This window comes from Calypte anna, chromosome 3 (assembly GCF_003957555.1).
Source record: "Calypte anna isolate BGI_N300 chromosome 3, bCalAnn1_v1.p, whole genome shotgun sequence".
NCBI lineage: Eukaryota > Metazoa > Chordata > Aves > Apodiformes > Trochilidae > Calypte > Calypte anna.
The window spans coordinates 97557325-97577210 of NC_044246.1; the positions used below are offsets into that span (position 1 = coordinate 97557325).

The 19886-nt window shown below is 38.1% G+C and overlaps 1 protein-coding gene across 3 annotated transcripts in view; it reads left to right on the forward strand.

Annotated features, from left to right (window-relative positions):
• The window catches only part of COLEC11 (collectin subfamily member 11), a 40528-nt gene extending 25651 nt beyond the window's left edge, over positions 1–14877 (forward strand). For 2 of the 3 annotated variants that reach the window (XM_030447905.1, XM_030447906.1), the window contains exons 4-7: positions 9550–9621; positions 10321–10374; positions 11943–12038; positions 12194–14877. In XM_030447905.1, coding sequence (XP_030303765.1) covers positions 9550–9621; positions 10321–10374; positions 11943–12038; positions 12194–12603 — 632 coding nt within the window. In that variant the 3' untranslated portion in view covers positions 12604–14877. The remainder of the gene's footprint in view (positions 1–9549; positions 9622–10320; positions 10375–11942; positions 12039–12193) is intronic. The other variant, XM_008506192.2, reaches the window with a different exon arrangement.
• The last annotated feature ends 5009 nt before the right edge of the window (positions 14878–19886 follow it).

Here is a 19886-nt window from a genome sequence, read left to right on the forward strand (position 1 = left end):
GAAAGAATTCTGTCCATTCAGCCCTGCTTCTTGACAAGACTGTAATGAATGCCCACCAGGACATTCTCTTTGCTGGCCTTGCCTCTAAATCTGACTTAAATGCTTTCAACAGTTCAGTGGCCTCTTGTGAAGCAAAGCTCCATGCATTCAAGGCACTGAGTGTGCATTGCATAACCCTTGCCTTCTCTTCCCTGCCTGGCCTTCCTGAAGAGCTGGTATCCATCCAGTATAGTATTCTTGATATTCTGGCTCTTCTACCATACTTGGGTGATTGCTGTCATTAAATGGACTCCCACTTCCTCCTCTTTGTTTCTCAGGCTTTGATCATTTCTATACAAGTGTTTGAGATGGGCACCTACTCATTCTGCTTTCCTGTGGGGAGCTTGAGAGCCTCTCTCATTGTGCATGCTTTTTGAAGTTGGCATTTTGTCAAATCAATGCAAAATGCTTTGACTATATGAAAAGTTGTCAGGCAAATCTGTAATATAATATTTCATTAGTACTCTACTGTAAAATTACTATTATTTGGAAGATCATTCTCATAAGGAATGCTTAATTAAAAATAATGAATTTTCCCCTCTTCCATATCTCCAAAAGTCCAAAATCCTGATGAGACTGAAAGAAGAAACACTGAAGTGAAAAACTCCCTGCAAGAGAACATACTTAAAACAGAGAAGAGATGAAAGAAAAATTAATATTGGTATTTTTCTAGGCAGTGTTTTCAGGTTAAACAAAAGCAAATGTGCTTACTGCTTCCATATTTTTTCCAACTTTCCTTCATGCATCCCCATTTGACTTGACACCCTTATGTTCTTGGAATATTTGGTAAACACATTTATTTTACTGCAGTAAGAAAATTCTACAAACAAATTCTCATTTGAATTCTAGTTAACTTATTTTTTCATTAATGTGGTATGCTTTGTAGATATATGTTTTAGTCTGCTCCTTTCCACAGGCAAAGGGTTTATTTTTCTTCTCTTCAAAGAAGAAAAATAAATTATTTGTTCCTGGGATTGCCTCATTTTAAGGATGGGAGGAGAATGAATTGAGACCAGCCCTGAGGAAGAGGACTTAGGGGTGTACTGGTTGATGAGAAACTCAACATGAGCCAGCACTGTGTGCTTGCAGCCCAGAAAGTCAACTGTGTCTTGGGCTGCATCAAACGAAGCGTGGCCAGCAGGTCAGGGGAGGTGATTCTGTCCCTCTGCTCTGCTCTTGTGAGACCCTCACCTGCAGTAGTGTGGCCAGTTCTGGAGCGCCCAACACAGGAAGGATATGGAGCTCTTGGAGCAAGTCCAGAGAAAGGATATAAAGGTGACCAGAGAGCTGAAACACCTCTCCTGTGAAGCTGAGACATTTGGTGTTGTTCCATGTAGAGAAGAGAAGGCTCTGGAGAGACTTATAGAGGCCTTCCAGTACCTGAAGGAGGCCTACAGGAAAGCTGTAGAGAGACTTTTTCCATGGGCATGTGGTGATAGGACAAGGGGTAATGGCTTTAAATTGGAATAAGGTGGATTTAGGCCAGACATTAGGATGAACTTCTCCACTATGAGGGTGGTGAGACACTGGAACAGGTTGCCCAGGGGGGTTGTGGATGCCCCCTCCCTGGAAGTTTTCAGGGCCAGGATGGTTGGTTGGGCTTTGCGCAACCTCATCTAGTGGGAGGTGTCACTGCCCATGTAGGGGGGTGGAACTAGATGGTCTTTAATGTCCCTTTCAACTGAAGCTGTTCTATGAGTCTATGGACTTGTTGCCTTAAAAATAATTTGCACTATTTGGTGCCATATTTCATCATGGTGCTGTGTTTATTGTATTTTCTGAGTGTCACAGTGTTGATTGGATAAGCAAACACACTTCACAGATGTAATTTCTACCATATGGGAAGGATGTGGAAGGACATTCAGCCTTGAACTACAAAAGACTTTCAGTCTTCTGACCTTTTAATCCCTGGTTACAGTCTCCATAGACAGTGGAGTCGGAAAGTAGTGCCTAAACCTAAAGTTAAGTTCAATTTATTTGCATAAATACTTTTTTCCAGACTCTCAGACTGAGTGAGAGAGACTCAACTGCATATTCTCTTCCAGCAGTCCAAGGCTTTTCCAACTTGGTATCCAGAAGCTGGAAGTTTGAGGGGGGGAGAAAAAAAAAATTAAAAAAAAAACCAAATGTTCTTGGGAAAAATGTAAGCTACTAACACCAAGAGATTCAACTTGCTGAGATTTTTTTTCAATTTGGTTGTTCATCTTATTTATGGAGGGCTACGAACTGTGCATCATTTGGATGCTGATAATTTGTTCACTGTGCTGTTCTCAGAAATAGCCAGTTCCTCACCTTTTTATTGGACCTGGTTATCCAGTATCCAGTCATGACCTCTTAGTAGGCATACAGCACTGATGTCTTTTTAAGTCCTCAGCTGGTGTAAAGCTTAGAGCTGTGATTCAGGTGCATAGCACATAGTTTAGTAGATTATGAAAAATGGATAAAATCATTGCCTCACTTTGTATTTACCCCTTTCTAAGAGCACACATGGATGATCACAGCAGCTCTGTTTCTGTGCAGTAGCCTGTTAAATTACAGTTGCTGTGTTAACAGGTGTTTGTCCCCTTGTATTTCTATTGAAGCCTGATAATTGCTGTCTTAGGCTATTATTTGGCTCCTTCTGTTGATGGAAACTGCTAAATTTCAGTGCATTTTTCTGCTATTTGAGTAAGCGACGGTTTCATGAAGGAGAACTGTAATTATTTTGCAGCATTTTTAGAGTTTTCTGCTCTTGGTATTAATTTGCATTATCAGAATCACAGTAGTTTATGATTTTATTTCTCATTTCTCAGGCAAGTTCATTCTAACAAAATGTGCTTAGTTTCTTTGAAATGCTTAGGTATATAATAATCTGTGACTGAATAACATACAAAAGAAACAGTCCTCTTATGGTATAGTTGACCTGAAATGAACATCTCAAGGTTCAATGTTTTTATGGTATATTTTCCTCATGATATATTCAGATTTTCGTAGTTCAGAAATTGATGAATATTAAAACTGGTGCTTACCAGAAATCAATCCAACTCTGTGTGTCCTGATATTTCAGGGTGACATCAGACATGCTGATAATGTCTTTGGGCACTGATTAAGGTTATATTCCTCTTACTTTCCTCATTGCTTTTAATTAATTGTATAGGTCAATTATGATGCATAGCATGTCAGCAGAATATAAAACTGTGTTGACCTTATGTAAAGCATAAAGTGCTGGATCAAGTAAAGTGGCTGATTCAGACAAAAGTAGAGGGTACTGTAGTACAAGTTTGATGTTATCTGGTTAATAGTTGATATTAGTTAATAATAGTTGATAGATGTAACTTTTCCCTCTTGCCCTGATTGCTGTACTGCACACTCCCATTTCAGGAATGAACTCGGTTATTTGACTAAATCATGATTTCACCCCGAAAGCTGAAATTTCCAGGTATACAAATTACAGAGATTATGTCCCTAAGAATGCAATACTATAAATATTCCCAGAGTAGTATGTATTTGGCTTATGGCAACTGAAATAAGGAGGAGAGGGTGAATTTACTGTTGGAATGCATAATCGGAGGCACAGCACATTAAAAATTTGTTCTTCAAGACATTTTGTATTGCAAAAGGGATTCTCAGCAAACTTATACAGCCGAAGGTGTCCCTTTTAGAGCAGGGGGGTTGTGCTAAATGGCCTGAAAAGGTCTTTTCCAACTTAAAATATTATATGATTCTATGATTTTTATGATTCTATGATTTTTCTTTGAACCATAACAATTTGAAAATGTTTTAGTATTTTAATTTCAACTTTTATGCATATTCATTTGCACTGGCATGTGAAGCAGAGTGACATACATTTTCCCCACCTTTCCTTAGGTGGGGACCTTGGCTGTCTCTCTACCTTTGCAGCATTAGCACAGTCCCTGGAGTGGTTTTGGCTTGTGCAGGCAAACATAGGTAACATGATGAGGTAACACAATGAACAGCTTGCAAATGATTATCCTGGTTTGAAGAATAAGACAATTTGATATTGTGGATTGTACCATTCTTGGCCACCTGGTTCCCAGTGCCAGGGAACAGTCCCAGGCATTTAGTTTACTAGTACAGGCATAGCCTCTTAAGTGTGAGAGAAGACTCATTAATTTAACTGGATTGGAGCCAAAGTGTTCAGTCATTTGTATAATCAAATTCTAAAGAGAGGTAATATCATCTTAATTTATATTTTAGTATTACTGATTGCTCATTAATATGTAATCAATCAATCCTTTAAGTTTCAAGTCAACTTTTACATTAATTTATTGCTTACTAAGGAGTGCTGCAGCAGGATTCCATATAAAAGTCCTGACATTGACAGTTGTGGATTCACAAAGTGGGTATCTGGTTCAAACCTATCTTTTGGTTCCACCTGAACTCAATAGAATTTTGAGAAAATCTGTAATAAACTGAGTGGACAAAATGATGGCAGATGGGCCCCAGTGTAAATAAACTTATTGCCTAGGGACATTAGGGATATGTAATTTAATCTGTAACAACATGATGCCAAGAATGAGAACTTTCACTTAAAGCTTGGGAACTGCTCTGAGATCATTTTTTAAAAACAACAAAACACTGCTCATCATCAGAAAAAATATGAAGGACAAACCAGGAGCTTTTGCTGATTTGCTCTGTAAAAGCCCAACACACACCTGGCTTGAGTATGGTTCTGGCCTCTGTCTCTTGAGAGTGACATGGGAGATTAGAGAGGGGCACAGAAATGTGAAGAAAATGGAGGAGCTGCCTCACAAGGAGAAACTGAAAAGGTAGAGAGGGGTCTGAGGAGGATATGATCGGGGATACAGAAGCATAAAAGCAGTGAGTGAGGTGACCTGCTGTTCACCAGATCCCATCATACGTGAATTAGGAGGCACTCACTGGAACTGCTGGGGAGCTGGTTCAGCAGCTCCATCTGCAGTGGGCTGCAGAGAGTTCTGGGGTTGTGACCTCCCTACATGGCACCTCCTGCTGCCACTCTGGGAGTCTGACTGCTGGGCTAGATCAGCCACTATCTGAACAAGCTTTTTATTATGTGGATAATGTAATTCTGGCAAGATATGTGTTTCATAAAGGCAATTATTTGTGTGCATCTGAGTATACACCACCCCCATTCAGGAATATTGTTGAATATTTAGTGTATATTCCATTTATTTTCTTTGAATAAAGAAATTCTATACACTTTTCTGTTGCCTGCCTAGACTGGATTTTTTTTTCTTTCTATCCTTATTTTTGTTTCCAAATTTTCTAGCCTTTCTAATTTCTAGGTCGTATGGATAGACAAAACTTTCCTCTTTTTTGCGTTTTAATTTGTTAAGCAAAGCTTTTAATGTTTCCCTCTGTCATTAAGGGACCTTAATGAGAGGGGACCTATGAGGGGGGATAGACCGCTGCTGAGAGGGGTTTATTTCTCCATTGCCCAAGCTTAGACAAATAGCTTGATCTAAAAATCTAACTCTAAGATGGCTAATGCTAGGTGAAATTAATTTGTCCCAGCTACATAAAATGCCACCTGGGATTCCTTATCCAGTCACCAACCTTCAATGTTATGGATAATTCAGATTATTTAGCATAAAGCAGTACCATACTCAGCTGGTGTGTTCAGAATTCCCTGATTTCCATTTACCAATGGTTTTAGAAAGTTAAGTGTCCTGAATGTAGATTACTACCATAACATCATTATATCCTTTAAAAATTCATTTCTCTTTCAAGTAAGGCTAAATATTTGCATTCAGAATACTGACTTCTGCACAACTAAGAAGTTACAGACTGTTACTTTGCTCTCTATCTTACATTCTTTTTCTAAGTAGCCTCTGCAGATTGCTGTCAAAGCTGGCACTTGAGTCAAGTGGCCTTTGGCCTGGTTTGGGACACTTTTACTTTCACTGTTAGGTAGAGGCGTCTGTGATGTTTGCTATGTCAGGTCATGAAGAACTTCTACCTGATTTGTCTTCAAATCCTTAAGTTCAGGAAGTAAACTACTGTTCTCTTCCCTTTGGCACTATTCATGTGTGTGACATGGTGAATTTGTGTTTCTGCTAGATTTTTTTTTTTTTTTAATGTAGTTTTATAGCTTCTTGTCTCTTCCAATTAATCCTGCCTGAAGAGATTTGTATGAAGACCCCCATTTATAATATTGCACTGAGCCAAAGCCCTTGTTTTTTCACAGTTTGTGCAGCCCACCATTCATCTCTGGTATTTTATTTCTTCTCCTGTTTGTGGGCCTGAAAAGGCCACCAAGAGGATCATTCAGAGTTTCCTTTTCTTCACTATCTTCCAAAATCCTTCAAGTTTTCTATAATTGGTTCCAGTGTATATCACCTTCTTCTGAGAGGTGACAGATGACTTGCTTCATATTCTTCATTTAAACTTTGTTAGATTTCCTACTTTTGGTCTATGGAGACTTAATTTCTTTCATTGTCCTAATTTCTTTCCAGCTCTCACTTCCTGATTTCATGAAGACTCTTTAGACTGTATTTTTGGCAATCACAGGGACACTTAAAAAGGACTTTAAAAAATGTATTAAAACTTTTGAAACCCTCAAGGCAGATGGGTTTCTCTTGAAACCTTGTGATTTATTCTGCCAAAGCAGCAGAATAAGAAAGCCCCTGGAGCAGAAGCAGGGGTTAGTCACTGTAAGAGAAAACCAAATTCAAACAGTTCTTTTAATGAGCACAGGAGAACTAATGGATGTCTTCATTGTTTGAGATAACATACTTCTACTGAACAGATCACATAGCTCTTGCTTGCTATTACTGAGAAGTAGTTCTCTTTCTGGGCAGTATTTATGAGAAAGAAAATGAAGTAATTTTATATATTATTTATGCATTAGGTCTGTGCATTTATTTAATTTCAGGTGTAGCAGCCTGAAAATAGACAGCATTCAAACAGATGGCAATCTGCTACTGTAATTTCAATTAATAAATGTTCAAAGCAAGAAAGGTAACTTTTAGAATAATTTGATAAATTCATTGCAAGCTGAAACGTTAGACATTTTCAATGAAATATCCTCTCAATATACTATTTTTATTGGATAAACATCCAATCAGCACATTCATAACTTGCACAGCCCAATGGATTACATCTTTAAAGCAAGCATGAATCTGTTCTGAAAGTGAGCCTTTATTCCAGAAAGCTGGCTGGGTGGATTGCTTCCATCCTTCCGGTAGGAATAAATACCATAAGAGAAAAAAATTTTTTTTTTCTTCTAGAATTTCCATGAGTCCATGTCCAGTAGTGACTGAATGTGATCCTTGTTGGAAACAGGAAATTAATTGATTTTAGGACTACCCAATAACTGATTAGACTAACAAGCCATACACATCCAGTTTCTCTCAGTTCAGAGGAAATTATTTCTTCCTGACTCATACCATCAAGCAAAAGTTTCTGGAGACTTTAGGGAGTAACACAAAAGACATCTCTTACCCCAGTGGTGATCAGTTTATATTCTGAAACTTATTACTAATTACACTTATAAGTTAAAGGTAATGATGAAACAAGTCATAAAATTATCCAGCTTTTAAAAATATATACAGAAAATATGTGACTGTCCAGTTACAGTAATATGAGAGGGCAACAGATCTTCAGTTGTCATAGATACACAACTGAGGCTGAGCTATGATGATTTACAGAAATTCAATTGCTGGATCCCTATAGTAGATTTTAATCCTAACGGGTATTACTGACTCCTTGCTCCTGTGTAGCCAAACAGTCCATGCTGCTTTGATCAAAGAAACAATCTCTTTAACAGTCATTGAAAAAAATGCATTGCTGTTTCCTGAAGCAGTCTCAGTTTGGGGTTTCTGCAGGATGGGAGCTTCAGAAGGCATTTGGATTCTTATCCCTGTAGTCCCTCTGTCCCCAGTCTTCATTAATATGGTGTGGTGCAGTGGCAAGCCTAAATCTGATGGAAGAGCATTGCACCCAGAAAAGGTATCACCAGTGTGCACTGGGATGCAGTATTACTTCCTGAGTCTTCTTGGGCCATAGCAGCTACAGCATGACTGTAACAAAATGGCAGATCTCATTTCCTAGATCTCAGAAATTCTACATAAATCTGGCAATCCTCTCGAAATCAATGCCAGAACTAAAGTATTATTTAGAAATAAGAATCTGAAAAGCTTAGACTAGATAGAGTTTATTGACTATAGATGGCTTGGTTTAAATCAAAACCTTCAGTCATGTGTATGTCTACTGTATTTACTCCATAAGGTGACTGTTGCTTATTTTTATTATTATCTTTTTATTAATTTCAACTGTTGACTCCCTTAACTTGTAGATGAGGTTTGTAGACATGGGGTTGAATAAGGCTTTGCTATGAAAATCTAAAGTTCTTCTCTCAGGTTCATGCTATTAAGAGAATTATTTTTTGTAATATTTGATAAATATCATACCAGAAAAACCATATGAAGTAACAGGCATGTTTTGGGTTTTGTTATATGAGCTCTGGAGGAGCTCAGATCAAGGACATCAATATTTGGACTGTGGCACCTGTTTTATTAGTAACAGTGCTTCAGCTTGGTTTGTGAAGATAGTGATGGCAAAGAAACTGCCTGTTCCAGTGCAAATTCTGTTTCCCCTGAAGGCATTCTCATATTCACTTTGTAACACACAGGAAAGTACCACTAATAGAAAAGAGGTCAAAGTCAGACAAAGTGAATCAAAATGTCTGACATTAGATTTCTGGGTATGCCTCTTGGACACAGATAGGTGACAGTGGTTGGTTAATGCAGGTTTATTGACAATTTCTTTTGATCTTGAGAGGTGGAACTGCTGCCTTTTATTGTAAAAACACAGCTGAGGAAAATTATTTTTTAGCAGCTCCTTTGCTTGCTCCTTTAGCACTATGAAGTATTCTGTACAGCTGTCTTTAAAATTAGTAACATTTAATATCTGTGGTTTGAGTCAGAATTTGCATGAATGTGTTCAGGTGTCTGTATATGTATATATGTCTATGTAAGATTTCCATTACTTTTAATTTTTCATTAATGTCATCTTCAAATGCAAGAGCAAAGAATGAGGATATGACAGTTTCCACAGTGTTTATGGTGTATAAATAAGCCATTAAGCCCAAATTCAGCCCTCAGTTACAGTGAAGCTACTCTGTTAGATCAAACTGTCCGTTGTACTTGGATCCTTTCGGTCTTCCCAGTACCATGAGTTTTAATCCTCTGCTCTATGTTTTCATGCAATCCCTCCTCATTTTCAACATCCTTCTTTCATGATCACCTGAGAGAAGTTTGCAAAAACTTATAGTGGCTCCCAGCCAAGATTAATTTTCATTTACACCTGTATGCCTCATTAGTGTCAATTGCTTTGTGAAGATGAAATCACTGTCTGCATTGTTATACATAAGTTCTTCACAAAGAGTGAGCTGGAAGTCTGGAGTTTTATGACTATTTGTGATATAGTGTGCTTTCACCTATAGTAAAAACTGGTTATTGCAACCATGCAAATTTGAATGAATCCAACTGCATTGCTCCTTGTGCCTTTTGTCTTTGATACATATAGGAGAAATGGGGGACAAAGGACAGAAAGGCAGTGTGGGACGGCATGGAAAAATTGGTCCTATTGGTTCAAAAGGTATGCTTAGTTCTGCTCTTTTTTTCCATTTGTGTTTTAGATGAAAAATGTGTGATTTATGTTTGAGAAAATTTTAGGGGCTTGAAAAATGGTTAACAAGTCTCAGAGTTTTCCATCACGGGGAGTTTCTCACGCTGTAGTCAGCCAGATGTCTGAGATATCTCAGTTACCTTTTGCTCTCACTGCATTACATTTAACCTTAAAGAAGGGTGAGAATTGTCTTAAGGCTGAATAAAGACCTTTGTGCACCATCACATAAGTGTGGACATTTAAGAGAAGCAGATGGGAAGATGTCCTGCACTTTGGAAGAATTTTGAGAGCCGGAAGACTTAGAATTCTAATCTTGCTGACCCCATATGCTTCTTATGTGACTTTATTTAATTAATTTGGACCATTGTTTACTTAAGCATCTAGACTATGAAGATTTGGGTACTGGTGTAGCATATCCAGCCTTGTACAGCACCTGAACAAATTTGTGAATGTCAAACAATAGATATTAGTATGTATTATTTGTGTTCAAGTTTCATGGCTTTGGCTGCCTTTGTTGTGTATTGAATAAGACAGAAAACTATTATTTTTGCTTGGACATATTTCTACTCTTCACATTTGAATGTTACTAGAGAAAAAAGGAATAAGTGCCAAGTGAACAGTTAACAAAAAAAAGCTGCCTTACAATTATATTCTTTTTTATGTCTTTAGGTGAAAAAGGAGACAATGGTGACATAGGACCACCAGGTCCTAATGGCGACCCAGGTAATCCATGTCACACTTTATATCTGTGAAGGGTTTTACAAAATGCATGCATCACCACCAAAAATAGATGCCTGTAACTAGTGGGGAAAATAATGAAAAAGTAAAGTTTTCTGTAAGCACTAATATTTCACTGTAATGTTTTCAAATGACTTAAAATTATTGAAGTTGCAGTAATCAGTGGGCTTGGGTATTTGTTGAAGTCATGTCTCAGAGCTCCTCAGAGTTGTGATTATTCCAGAAAACAAGTGGGAACTGGGATGTAACTTTCCATATCAATCATCACCAGTACAAAGGGACGTTTATGCATACCTCATTCTGGCTTCCAGCCAACACAAAGGAGAAAGATGGAAACTCCTGCCTCTCCATCGATTATTTTTATAGGAGCAGGAGATTAGCAGGAATACAGATCTTCCAGACAAAGAGGTGAAAACCTGGCATGCAAAGAGTCTTACAGAGGTGGGAGATTCAGATTTTACTCAATTTGTCCCTTCCCTGGCAAGGTGCTCTAGAGGTGCACCGATTAGTTTTCTCATGAGAACATAATTTGTCACTCTAATTCTTGAGCCAGAATACCATATATGTAGTCATAAAGCACAGTTTTGCAGTTTAACTGCCCTGTTCTTAGGCTGACTTAGACACCTAAGTTGAATAATTGGGTAATCAAATGCAGATATGAATAATCACACACCGAACTGGAAACTGTAATTGATCCTCATTTTGAGATGGGAGCTCATAGATGTAACAATTATCCTTTTAGTGTTCTCATTCAGATTATCTTTGTCAAAGCAATATCAATTTGGGTTAATACATTGTAACCGGAATGGAGTCTCTAGTCCGAGATCGAGGTGTCAATATGGTAGTATAGACTCGGAGGATGTGGTTTGAGTCTATTGCCCACAGCGAGGAACTAGCAAGATGGTCTGCTGCTATGGAAGCAACCAGCCACTCTCTCAACTAGCTCCAGAATGAGCTGCCTCAGTGGGTGTGAGCCTCACTATTTATTGGCCCCATGGTCTTGCACATGCTCCATAGGGGCCCTGCCCTGACTGGGCACAGGTGGAGTTGATAGCGGCTCACACCCACTTCCTGATGATCAGAGGCACCTGGTCGCTCTGTTCCACTACAATACATAGTTTTCTATTGTCTTATTTTGTTGGAAGGAGTACTGTAAATTCTGTACTTTCAAATCTACATTTTGCAGGTAATTACGTGCATTACATGGTTGGAACATCAGCCTTTTGGTTCTGCTGTATTATGTTCCTCATGAGGAACAGGCAAACAATGCATTGTGCAGATGTTTGTTGTGGGAAAAGTGCTTTATGGAGAAGACTGAAGAGCATAGTTCTAAACGGAAAATGTTACCAATGCTTTTAGTTTAAAAAAAATCTGTTTTTTTCTAGGGTTTATCTATTTGTGGTAAGGCGATTACTAATCATGCAGGGCTGAAGCATTCTGTCTGTCATTTGCAAGACAGCTCTCTCCAGAACTGCCAGGCTGTGCCTTTAATAAAATTATATAGGTAATTATTGAAATTAGGTAACTCCTTGTGTATCTGTCCCATTTTGCAGGCATCCCTTGTGAGTGCAGCCAGCTACGGAAGGCCATTGGCGAAATGGACATCCAAGTGGCCCAGCTAACAACAGAGCTAAAATTCATAAAAAATGGTAGGTTAATTTTAGATAACTATTTTCCTTTCCTTTTTTGCTTTTTACTGGTGTCATTGCTCATGGGGAGCATCACCATGCTGCGTCTGCTTTGTGAAGCTCTTTTGGGGTGTGCAGTAAGTTGGTTTATAGAAACGCGAGTGCTCACTTTTCAGCACTGCCCTCCCCCGCAGCTGTCGCCGGTGTGCGTGAGACAGATCATAAGATTTATCTACTGGTGAAGGAAGAGAAGAGATACAAGGAAGCCCAGCTCTACTGCCATGGGAGAGGAGGGACGCTGAGCATGCCCAAGGATGAGACTGCCAACAATCTGATTGCCTCGTACATCAACCAGGCTGGGCTCACCAGAGTTTTCATTGGGATTAACGACCTGGAGAAAGAGGGAAATTTTGTCTATTCTGACCGGTCGCCCATGCAGACCTTCAACAAGTGGCGGAGCGGGGAGCCCAACAACGCCTATGATGAGGAGGACTGTGTGGAGATGGTGGCATCTGGAGGATGGAATGATGTTGCGTGTCATATCACTATGTATTTTGTGTGTGAATTTGACAAAGAAAATGTCTAAGCTTCTCTGCTCGCTCTGTATTTTAATAGTGTTTAAGCTGATTGTACAAGTTACCCCGTGTTGATGGAGTACTAGTGGTATTTTGCAAGGATGTTGCATTGGTGTTGTACAGCTGTAAATACAATTTAGGTATTTCAAATATCAGTATTTACCCTTCAGAAGGGAAGAACAGTGATAAGAGAGCTTGTTTTTTCTGTAGGAAAATATATGTATTTAGATAAAAGGTAGTTTGGGGCTAAATTCTGCCCTTGCAAGACTTAACAAATGTGGATTTCATGACTGTAAGGGAAGGCAGAATTTGGCATTTAGTTGTTAAGGATGATTATTTCTGAAGAAGTAGGTTCCTGATACTCTTTTATCTTAGCAAAATTTGTAGTTCTAAATGTTATTTTCTTGTAGTGCTACAGGGTATTTCAGCAGCAAGGCAAATATTTTGTATACTCCAGTTAAATTTACAAGTATTACTGTAAGTTTTTTGGATGTCAAGATGTGAAGGTGTTGAAACTTTTTTTTTTTTTTTTTTAAAGCAGCCAAAGTAAATCAACAATTCAGTAGTCCTGCCAGTTTTGCAATGTTTCTTTAATAAACTGTTTAGAGACATGTGACAAAAAAGCAGTTAAGTAAACTGAATTTCAGCGCTGAAGGAGGACAAATTTTAGTACTGAAAGAGAGATTTCAGCCAGATGTTTTGGGGTTGACTAAAAGTAAAATTTGGTTTTCTTTCTTTTTACAAAATCCTAAATAAGATTTTTGCTTTCTGCATCCTTTAGTCAGGAATAATTCAGTGTATGGACTGTTTCAAGACCCAAATAATTTCTTAAAGTAAAAGCATTTCATATTTGTATAAGATGATCTTGCTGAATCTCATTACAAAACAAAATAACAGCCTTCCACAACATAAGGTAGACTTCATAAATAGATAACAGATCTCATTAAAACTGTTCAGTTGTTTTGGCAGGAAAACAGTTTACATGTTTACTCATATTGTAAGGATGACCCCCCTGAAAAGCAGAGAAAGTTTCCACATTTTTTCTGATTATGTATATAGCAGTAATAAGTCATTTTAATGACACAATTTATGTATTAAGTTTGCAGGTGCAAGTGGTGAAAAATGTGGTGTATTAAAAAAAAAAACCACAACACAACAGCATCATTTCACAAAAGAAATTATGAATTACTTTGGAACATCCTGGGACGTTATTGCATGACATCTTATCTTGCTGTTAGGAATAGGCATGTAGCCATAGTGAGGCAAAATGTCTGCCTGTTTTTTCAGGAATACTTTGCACAGTATTTAAGATAACTTTTAAGAAGAAAAGAACCTTTATATATCACAGTAATCAAAATACATGTCTGACCATCATGGGAGATTGGTCTACAGGACATCCACAGTGCATGTGGCCCCAGAGCTTTTCCTACAGCAAGGCAAGACTGACTCATACCAACTCTACAGTGCTGTGGTGTATAAACCATCAGTGACCACACAATTCTATTTCATATCTACAGAGTCTGACATTAATTAATATGATGCTCTTAATATACACCTAAGAAGACAAACCATTTGCTTGCTATATTTACTCTGTGAATTTGAATCCCTCATATATAAATATGTTTGCTATTAATTTTGAAGTTCAGTAGCAAATTCCTATAGTATTTGAATATCAGCCCAGCTCCAGAGCAGTGACTTTAAGATACAAACATTCTTTGATTGCTTTACTTTCTACTAAAGGTAGGTGTGATCCCTGTATGTTAGGCATTCTTCCAACTGGATATTGAAAGCTATTCAATGATGTGAATACAGTTTTACACTAATGTTCAAAGACTCTTTACAGACTTTGCAGGGAGCTATGAACTCCAGTGGAGCAATTTGTTTTGAATAGTGTCTTTTAAATGTCATTGTTATTTCCTGCCTGCTTTAGAAATCGTCAGAAGCCATTTAAATCTCTGACATCCTTTTGTCAGATCACTTTGCCCGTAATAAACCAGTCCAAACCTAAGTCACAGATATATGGAGCCCCCTCAGTATGTATATCCTGCATTTGCTAACTGTTTATTTTTCACACAGGTTCTGAAAGTCTCTGTTGTTAAGTTGGATTTCCTCAGAAACTTAAAAAACGTCCTTCTGAGGAGGTGGGAATCTTTTTCAGATGCCAAATACTCTTATTTTAGCTGGAATTCACACCAAGTTTCTAAAGATTGCCCTGATGTGTATGTTTCAGCAATCTCAATTTCTACTGAAATTTAAGGTGAAAAATAAAGGCAATGGAAAAAACATTTACTTGCCCTGGTGTTTGTGTTCTTAAGGATATATTTTTGCATCTCCTGGTATATGAGATAGAAAGGAAATGAGTTGTATTATCAGAGCCCTATGCATTGGCTGCAACAGTCCTTATTTCACCATTTGGGCAGGGGGAACAAGGCTACTGTATAAGGCCTGGCTATCCTGCAAAGAGCAAAGACTGCACATCTGATATTTACACCAGTGAGGAACTCGGGAAGAAATGATCCCTCAGAAGGGATTGGAAATGAATGAGCCCTTCCTAATTTCTTTCACTCTCCAGTTGCTGCCCTCCATAGCTGGACCCTTGCTGGAGGCAGAAATCAATGTTGCATGTGGCACTCAGCCTGCACAAAACCTGCTGATATGCATGGTAAGATTTCCATTATTCTCAGTGGAATCTGGAGCTATTGTTTTATGACAAAAAAATCAATTTATGTCTGATTTTGTTTGTTTGCTTGTTTTTTTAGTATTTCCCACGTGCATTAAAACCATCATTTTAATATCTTTAGTCATTTAGCATGGCTCTACAGAGTCCTTTCAAACCTCTCTGGCAAACATGCACCATTTCCTAGGCTGTTCTTATATTCTTTTCTTTTGATGCATGGCTTGTCCTCATAAATATTTCTCTATAGCCCTTGTTCATTTTATTCTTAATTAAGGGGCATGTTGGTGTGTTTTTAAGAAGGCCACAATAACTTTCTTTTTTTAATGGTGTCACCCATTCACGCTCTTGACTGACTTCTTCACATGCAATGCACATTTCATTCAACTATGTCCACACCTTTTGTTGCTAAGAAAGTGGTGCTGTATCACCAGTGCCAGGGTTAGATACACATCCCCTTTCTAGAAGATGACTTGGCAAAGGCAAGCATTGGCTGGCAGAGTCCAAGGGAAGTTCCATTGTTGGTGAGAATCCTGTATCTCTGTGGATGTCCTGGAAGAGCACTGGATGATGTCTATCCGTAATAGCCATTCCAGCTGCTTGGTGGAAGGTGCTGCTCCCACTTGCCTTGTCATCCTGTTCAGCATCCCTCGAGGACCAGCTGGTCCTTCTTGTGCCCTGACATCTGACATGATGATCTCTGAAAATATGGTTTTGTGACAGGTTGCGGGTTAGCGGCAGAACTTCTCCCTGGCTGCAAGCTTCAAACTGTTGTATATCACAGACAAGACCTGTAGGAAATTAATATTTATACAGAGAATCTTTATTTATATAAGTAAAATGGAGTTTTGGTGATTTTTTTTTTTCTCCAAAGCTTAGGAAATGCCAGTTAAAATTACAAGAAAGAAGCTGATTGGATGCTTTTTGTTATAGTTTTTGATGGAAAGTGAAATATGATTAAACATTTTTTAATTATGGTGAAGGTTTAGAATGGGCAAATAACTTTTTACTTAGGCATTTTTCAATATGTTTCTTTTTGGAATTTTTCAGAATTTAATTTCTGAGTTCTGAAGTTGACCCTTTTTGACGGGTTGAATCCATTTTGACCCATAAATGGGTTTCATTTTTATATTATGGTTAATAATCAGTAACAGTGTCCAGTAGAACACTTGAAATATTTTACTTTATTCTTTAGGTCTTAATTTCCAATGGTAACAAGTTCTCTTTTTGAGAGTTCTTTTGTTTGGCATACTGGAAGAGTGACACTTTAATCAGTTTCTGTTTGGGAGCACTGGACTGCGTAAGCACTCTGAATACAAAGGAATAATACAATCAAAATTAAATAGAAGACATTCTTACTGTTTATGAAAATTTTTAAAGTTTTCTGCCATATAAACTAAACACGCCAAACTAACAGTTTATGCACTATTACAAATGTCCAATCTTAAATAAGATAAAAAATACAAACATTTTAAAATATGAGAATCTTACAAATAAATCTTAATCCTAAATTGAAACAAAAAGGCAACAAAGTAACCAAATTTCCAGTAAAGTGGAAATTGAAGGTTTCACCTCGATCTGTATGCAGATCTGCTTTTTATGGGAAACTCAGTGTCTTGTGATGCTGACGGCTGACTCAAGTCCTAGAGAGGAAAATTAGCACACAATCCAAACACTGATAATCTATGACTCTACCCCTTGCACTTTATGGACTGCTTCCCCTTAGCCTGTATTTTCAAGTATTCCACTCAGCTCTGTATATAAATATGAGCCTAAATTTGATCTAAGGGTCACTTTCTTTTTACTGGAGATTCTGGATTTCAATTTTTGGCTTGCCCTGTGATGCCAACAGATCCTCATCATTCAACATGTTTGCCAGAGAGGTGTTGTGGGTTAGTGTTTTGTTTGTTTTTTTTTTTTCCACAGAGCTGAAAATGCTCTGTAAAATGAATGTGTGTCTGTGGAACAGTGGTGATCCGAGAAGTATTGTGCAGGAGTGGAACCAGCCACTCACCCATTCCCTAGTGTGCATATTCCTGGCTGGAGAGAGCCCAGCCGACTGAGAGGAGAAATGACCCTGTTATTGTGGGTAAAAAGAAACCAAAGTGTTAAGATTTACATAGGGAAAAATGTGCAGTAGAGGGCTTTAACTATTTACTTTACAGAGCAGCTGAAAAAATTATCAGTTTATTTTTATTTTTGCTGTGTTAGGGCAGTACAAACTGTGAACAGGGAGAGAAAGGGTTTGTGGGGAGTATGAGAGCTGTGTGCCCAAAGTGTTATTGTGGATGTGTGTCTCCTCCAAGCTGGAAGCATTTCATTTGAATGAGGAGGGGAGTCCTCTCAAAAGGAAGGAAGAGCATGAAATGGAAAGGTGGGAGAAGTGGTGAGTGGATGTGCAGAACTGGGATGCCCCAGAGACAGAATGTAAATGTTACCTCCAACTATTTTCTTGCTTCTTGCTAGGGAAATAGAATTATCGTGCCCTTTCTGTCAAAATGTCTCACTGTAGCTCTGGATGGGTAGTGACAAAAATAGAGGAAGGTGACCAACTCAGTATGTGTCTGCCTAAATAAAATCCATTTTGATCCAAATAATAAAATCCACTACTCTTTGGGTATATTAATGTATGAAATCACTAGGGATATAATTAAGGAATACTATTCAAAGGCTAGCTATATAGTATTGATGAGGTTCTGTATATTCTTTACATATGAAAGGGTGAATCGTGTCAAGAATTCAGCAACAGAAAATCTGGTTTGCAGGTGAGCGACATGTGTGTTGCCATACTATCACCTAGTGGCAGTAAGAGGCAAAACAAAGGAGCTGAGCAATAGTTTTGCTTCTGCGTGCATCAGAGATACCACGTTATTGTGTACAACCACCGATATGGTATTGAACAACTGATTTCCCAGCTCTGGAGTCCTTTTTCAACTTTCTTATCTTCTTTGCAAAAAGACTATTTTTATTTCTAACAAAGAGATGTGCACTGATTTTTAAGTCTTATGCCTGGGTGGGAGTTTTGACTAAGCAGTGAGAAGTGTGCCCAAATGAGTTCAATTATCATGTCTTGGAATTAAGAAAGAGAAAACAAGTCAAGCTGTGCTCTGCAGGCCAGCATCTAAATTGCAGGTACAGATCTTCACCTGGCATCAATCAACTTAAATGGAGCCAAACTGATTTATACCTGCTGAGGGTTTGGCACAGTATCTTCATAAACTCTAGATTGATGCTTATTTCAGAAAGTAGGAGAGAGAGAGGTGTTTTGATGTTTATAATTTATTCTGACCATTTTTATTTGAAGTCTGAGCTGGTGTAATGGATACATCTCTCATGAAAATTTCTGGGCTACAGTCAGTTGTGACACGAACAGTGAATCTAAAATAGTTGAAGCAATGTATGTTGTGTAACTCTTGAAAGTGCACAAGGGATATGATGCAGAACACGTAGCAGTAAAAGGATTCAACATAAAGGGTAAGTCTTCTATCACTTTATATTCATCTGTGATAATGAAACTTTTGCTTTTTCCCATATTCAACATTGATTCATAGGAGTAGATGGGGGCCATCTAGTGAAGAAAAGATTTGTTGCATATATAAAAAAACCACAAATCCAACTTTGTTCTTGCTTCGTTATTTAGTATGATGGGAATGATAAGGACAAACAAATGTTCAGCAAGATGGAAATGGAACAGTATGTTCAGTTCACTGTGTTTTTAGCACACACTGAAATAAAAGAAGATATAAAATCACAAAATTCTAACTTCTTTATTGCAAAGTGCTCTGCACATATACATATCCTCCTGTTTTATTTAATCCCATTCTGTGCTTCTACACCAGCATCACCTTCCTTCTCCTTTAGATTAAAAAAACCCTAATACAGTAACTTGTGACTTATACTGGTAGAGTTCAGTGTCTCTCCTAGAAATCCCCAGCTGGATTAGCAGAAAGTCTTCTAGTTGTCCTTAATGTAGGCAGTTCCTCTTTTCTGCAGTATTTTGGCTACCTCTTGCCATTCAGGAGCTTCTGAAAGTGGAAGTTAAATTCTGTATCTCTTCACCTTGCACTGCAAAAGCATAAATACATATAGCTGATGTGTTGACATCACCTGGCCCTTTAAAGAAAGAGCTCTTTGAGCCTACTGCCCTGGTCTTCACAGTACCCTCAGTTTTCTTAAAGCTTTTTTCCTTTTGCATCTTGTCAGACCCACAAAGGAAGTTAATTATATACTTTTGTTATATATTCCATACTGTATTATCTTGGAATTTTGCCTGTGCAGTTATTTTGTATCATAAGCAATTGAAAATGGTTTCTTTGAAATAGGTTTATACTATTAACTAAGATGACTGTCCTTTAGGCCTAAACAGTTTTTGCTTTAGAGTAAATAGAAGATCAGCAAATCTAACCCATGAGATAAATCTGCTTCCTGATTTTAAGTTATACTGAAATGGACTGGTTACTAAGAGATGAGAAGTCAGTGTCCATGGACAATGAGTTCAGATGAAGCAGGGCCTGAGTTTGGTCACATCAGGCTGTACTGTGGCGTGACAGCTATTAGCTGATGCCAGGGATACCTGCTCTGGTGCTTTGTAGGCCTTATATTTGGCCAGTTTTATATAGG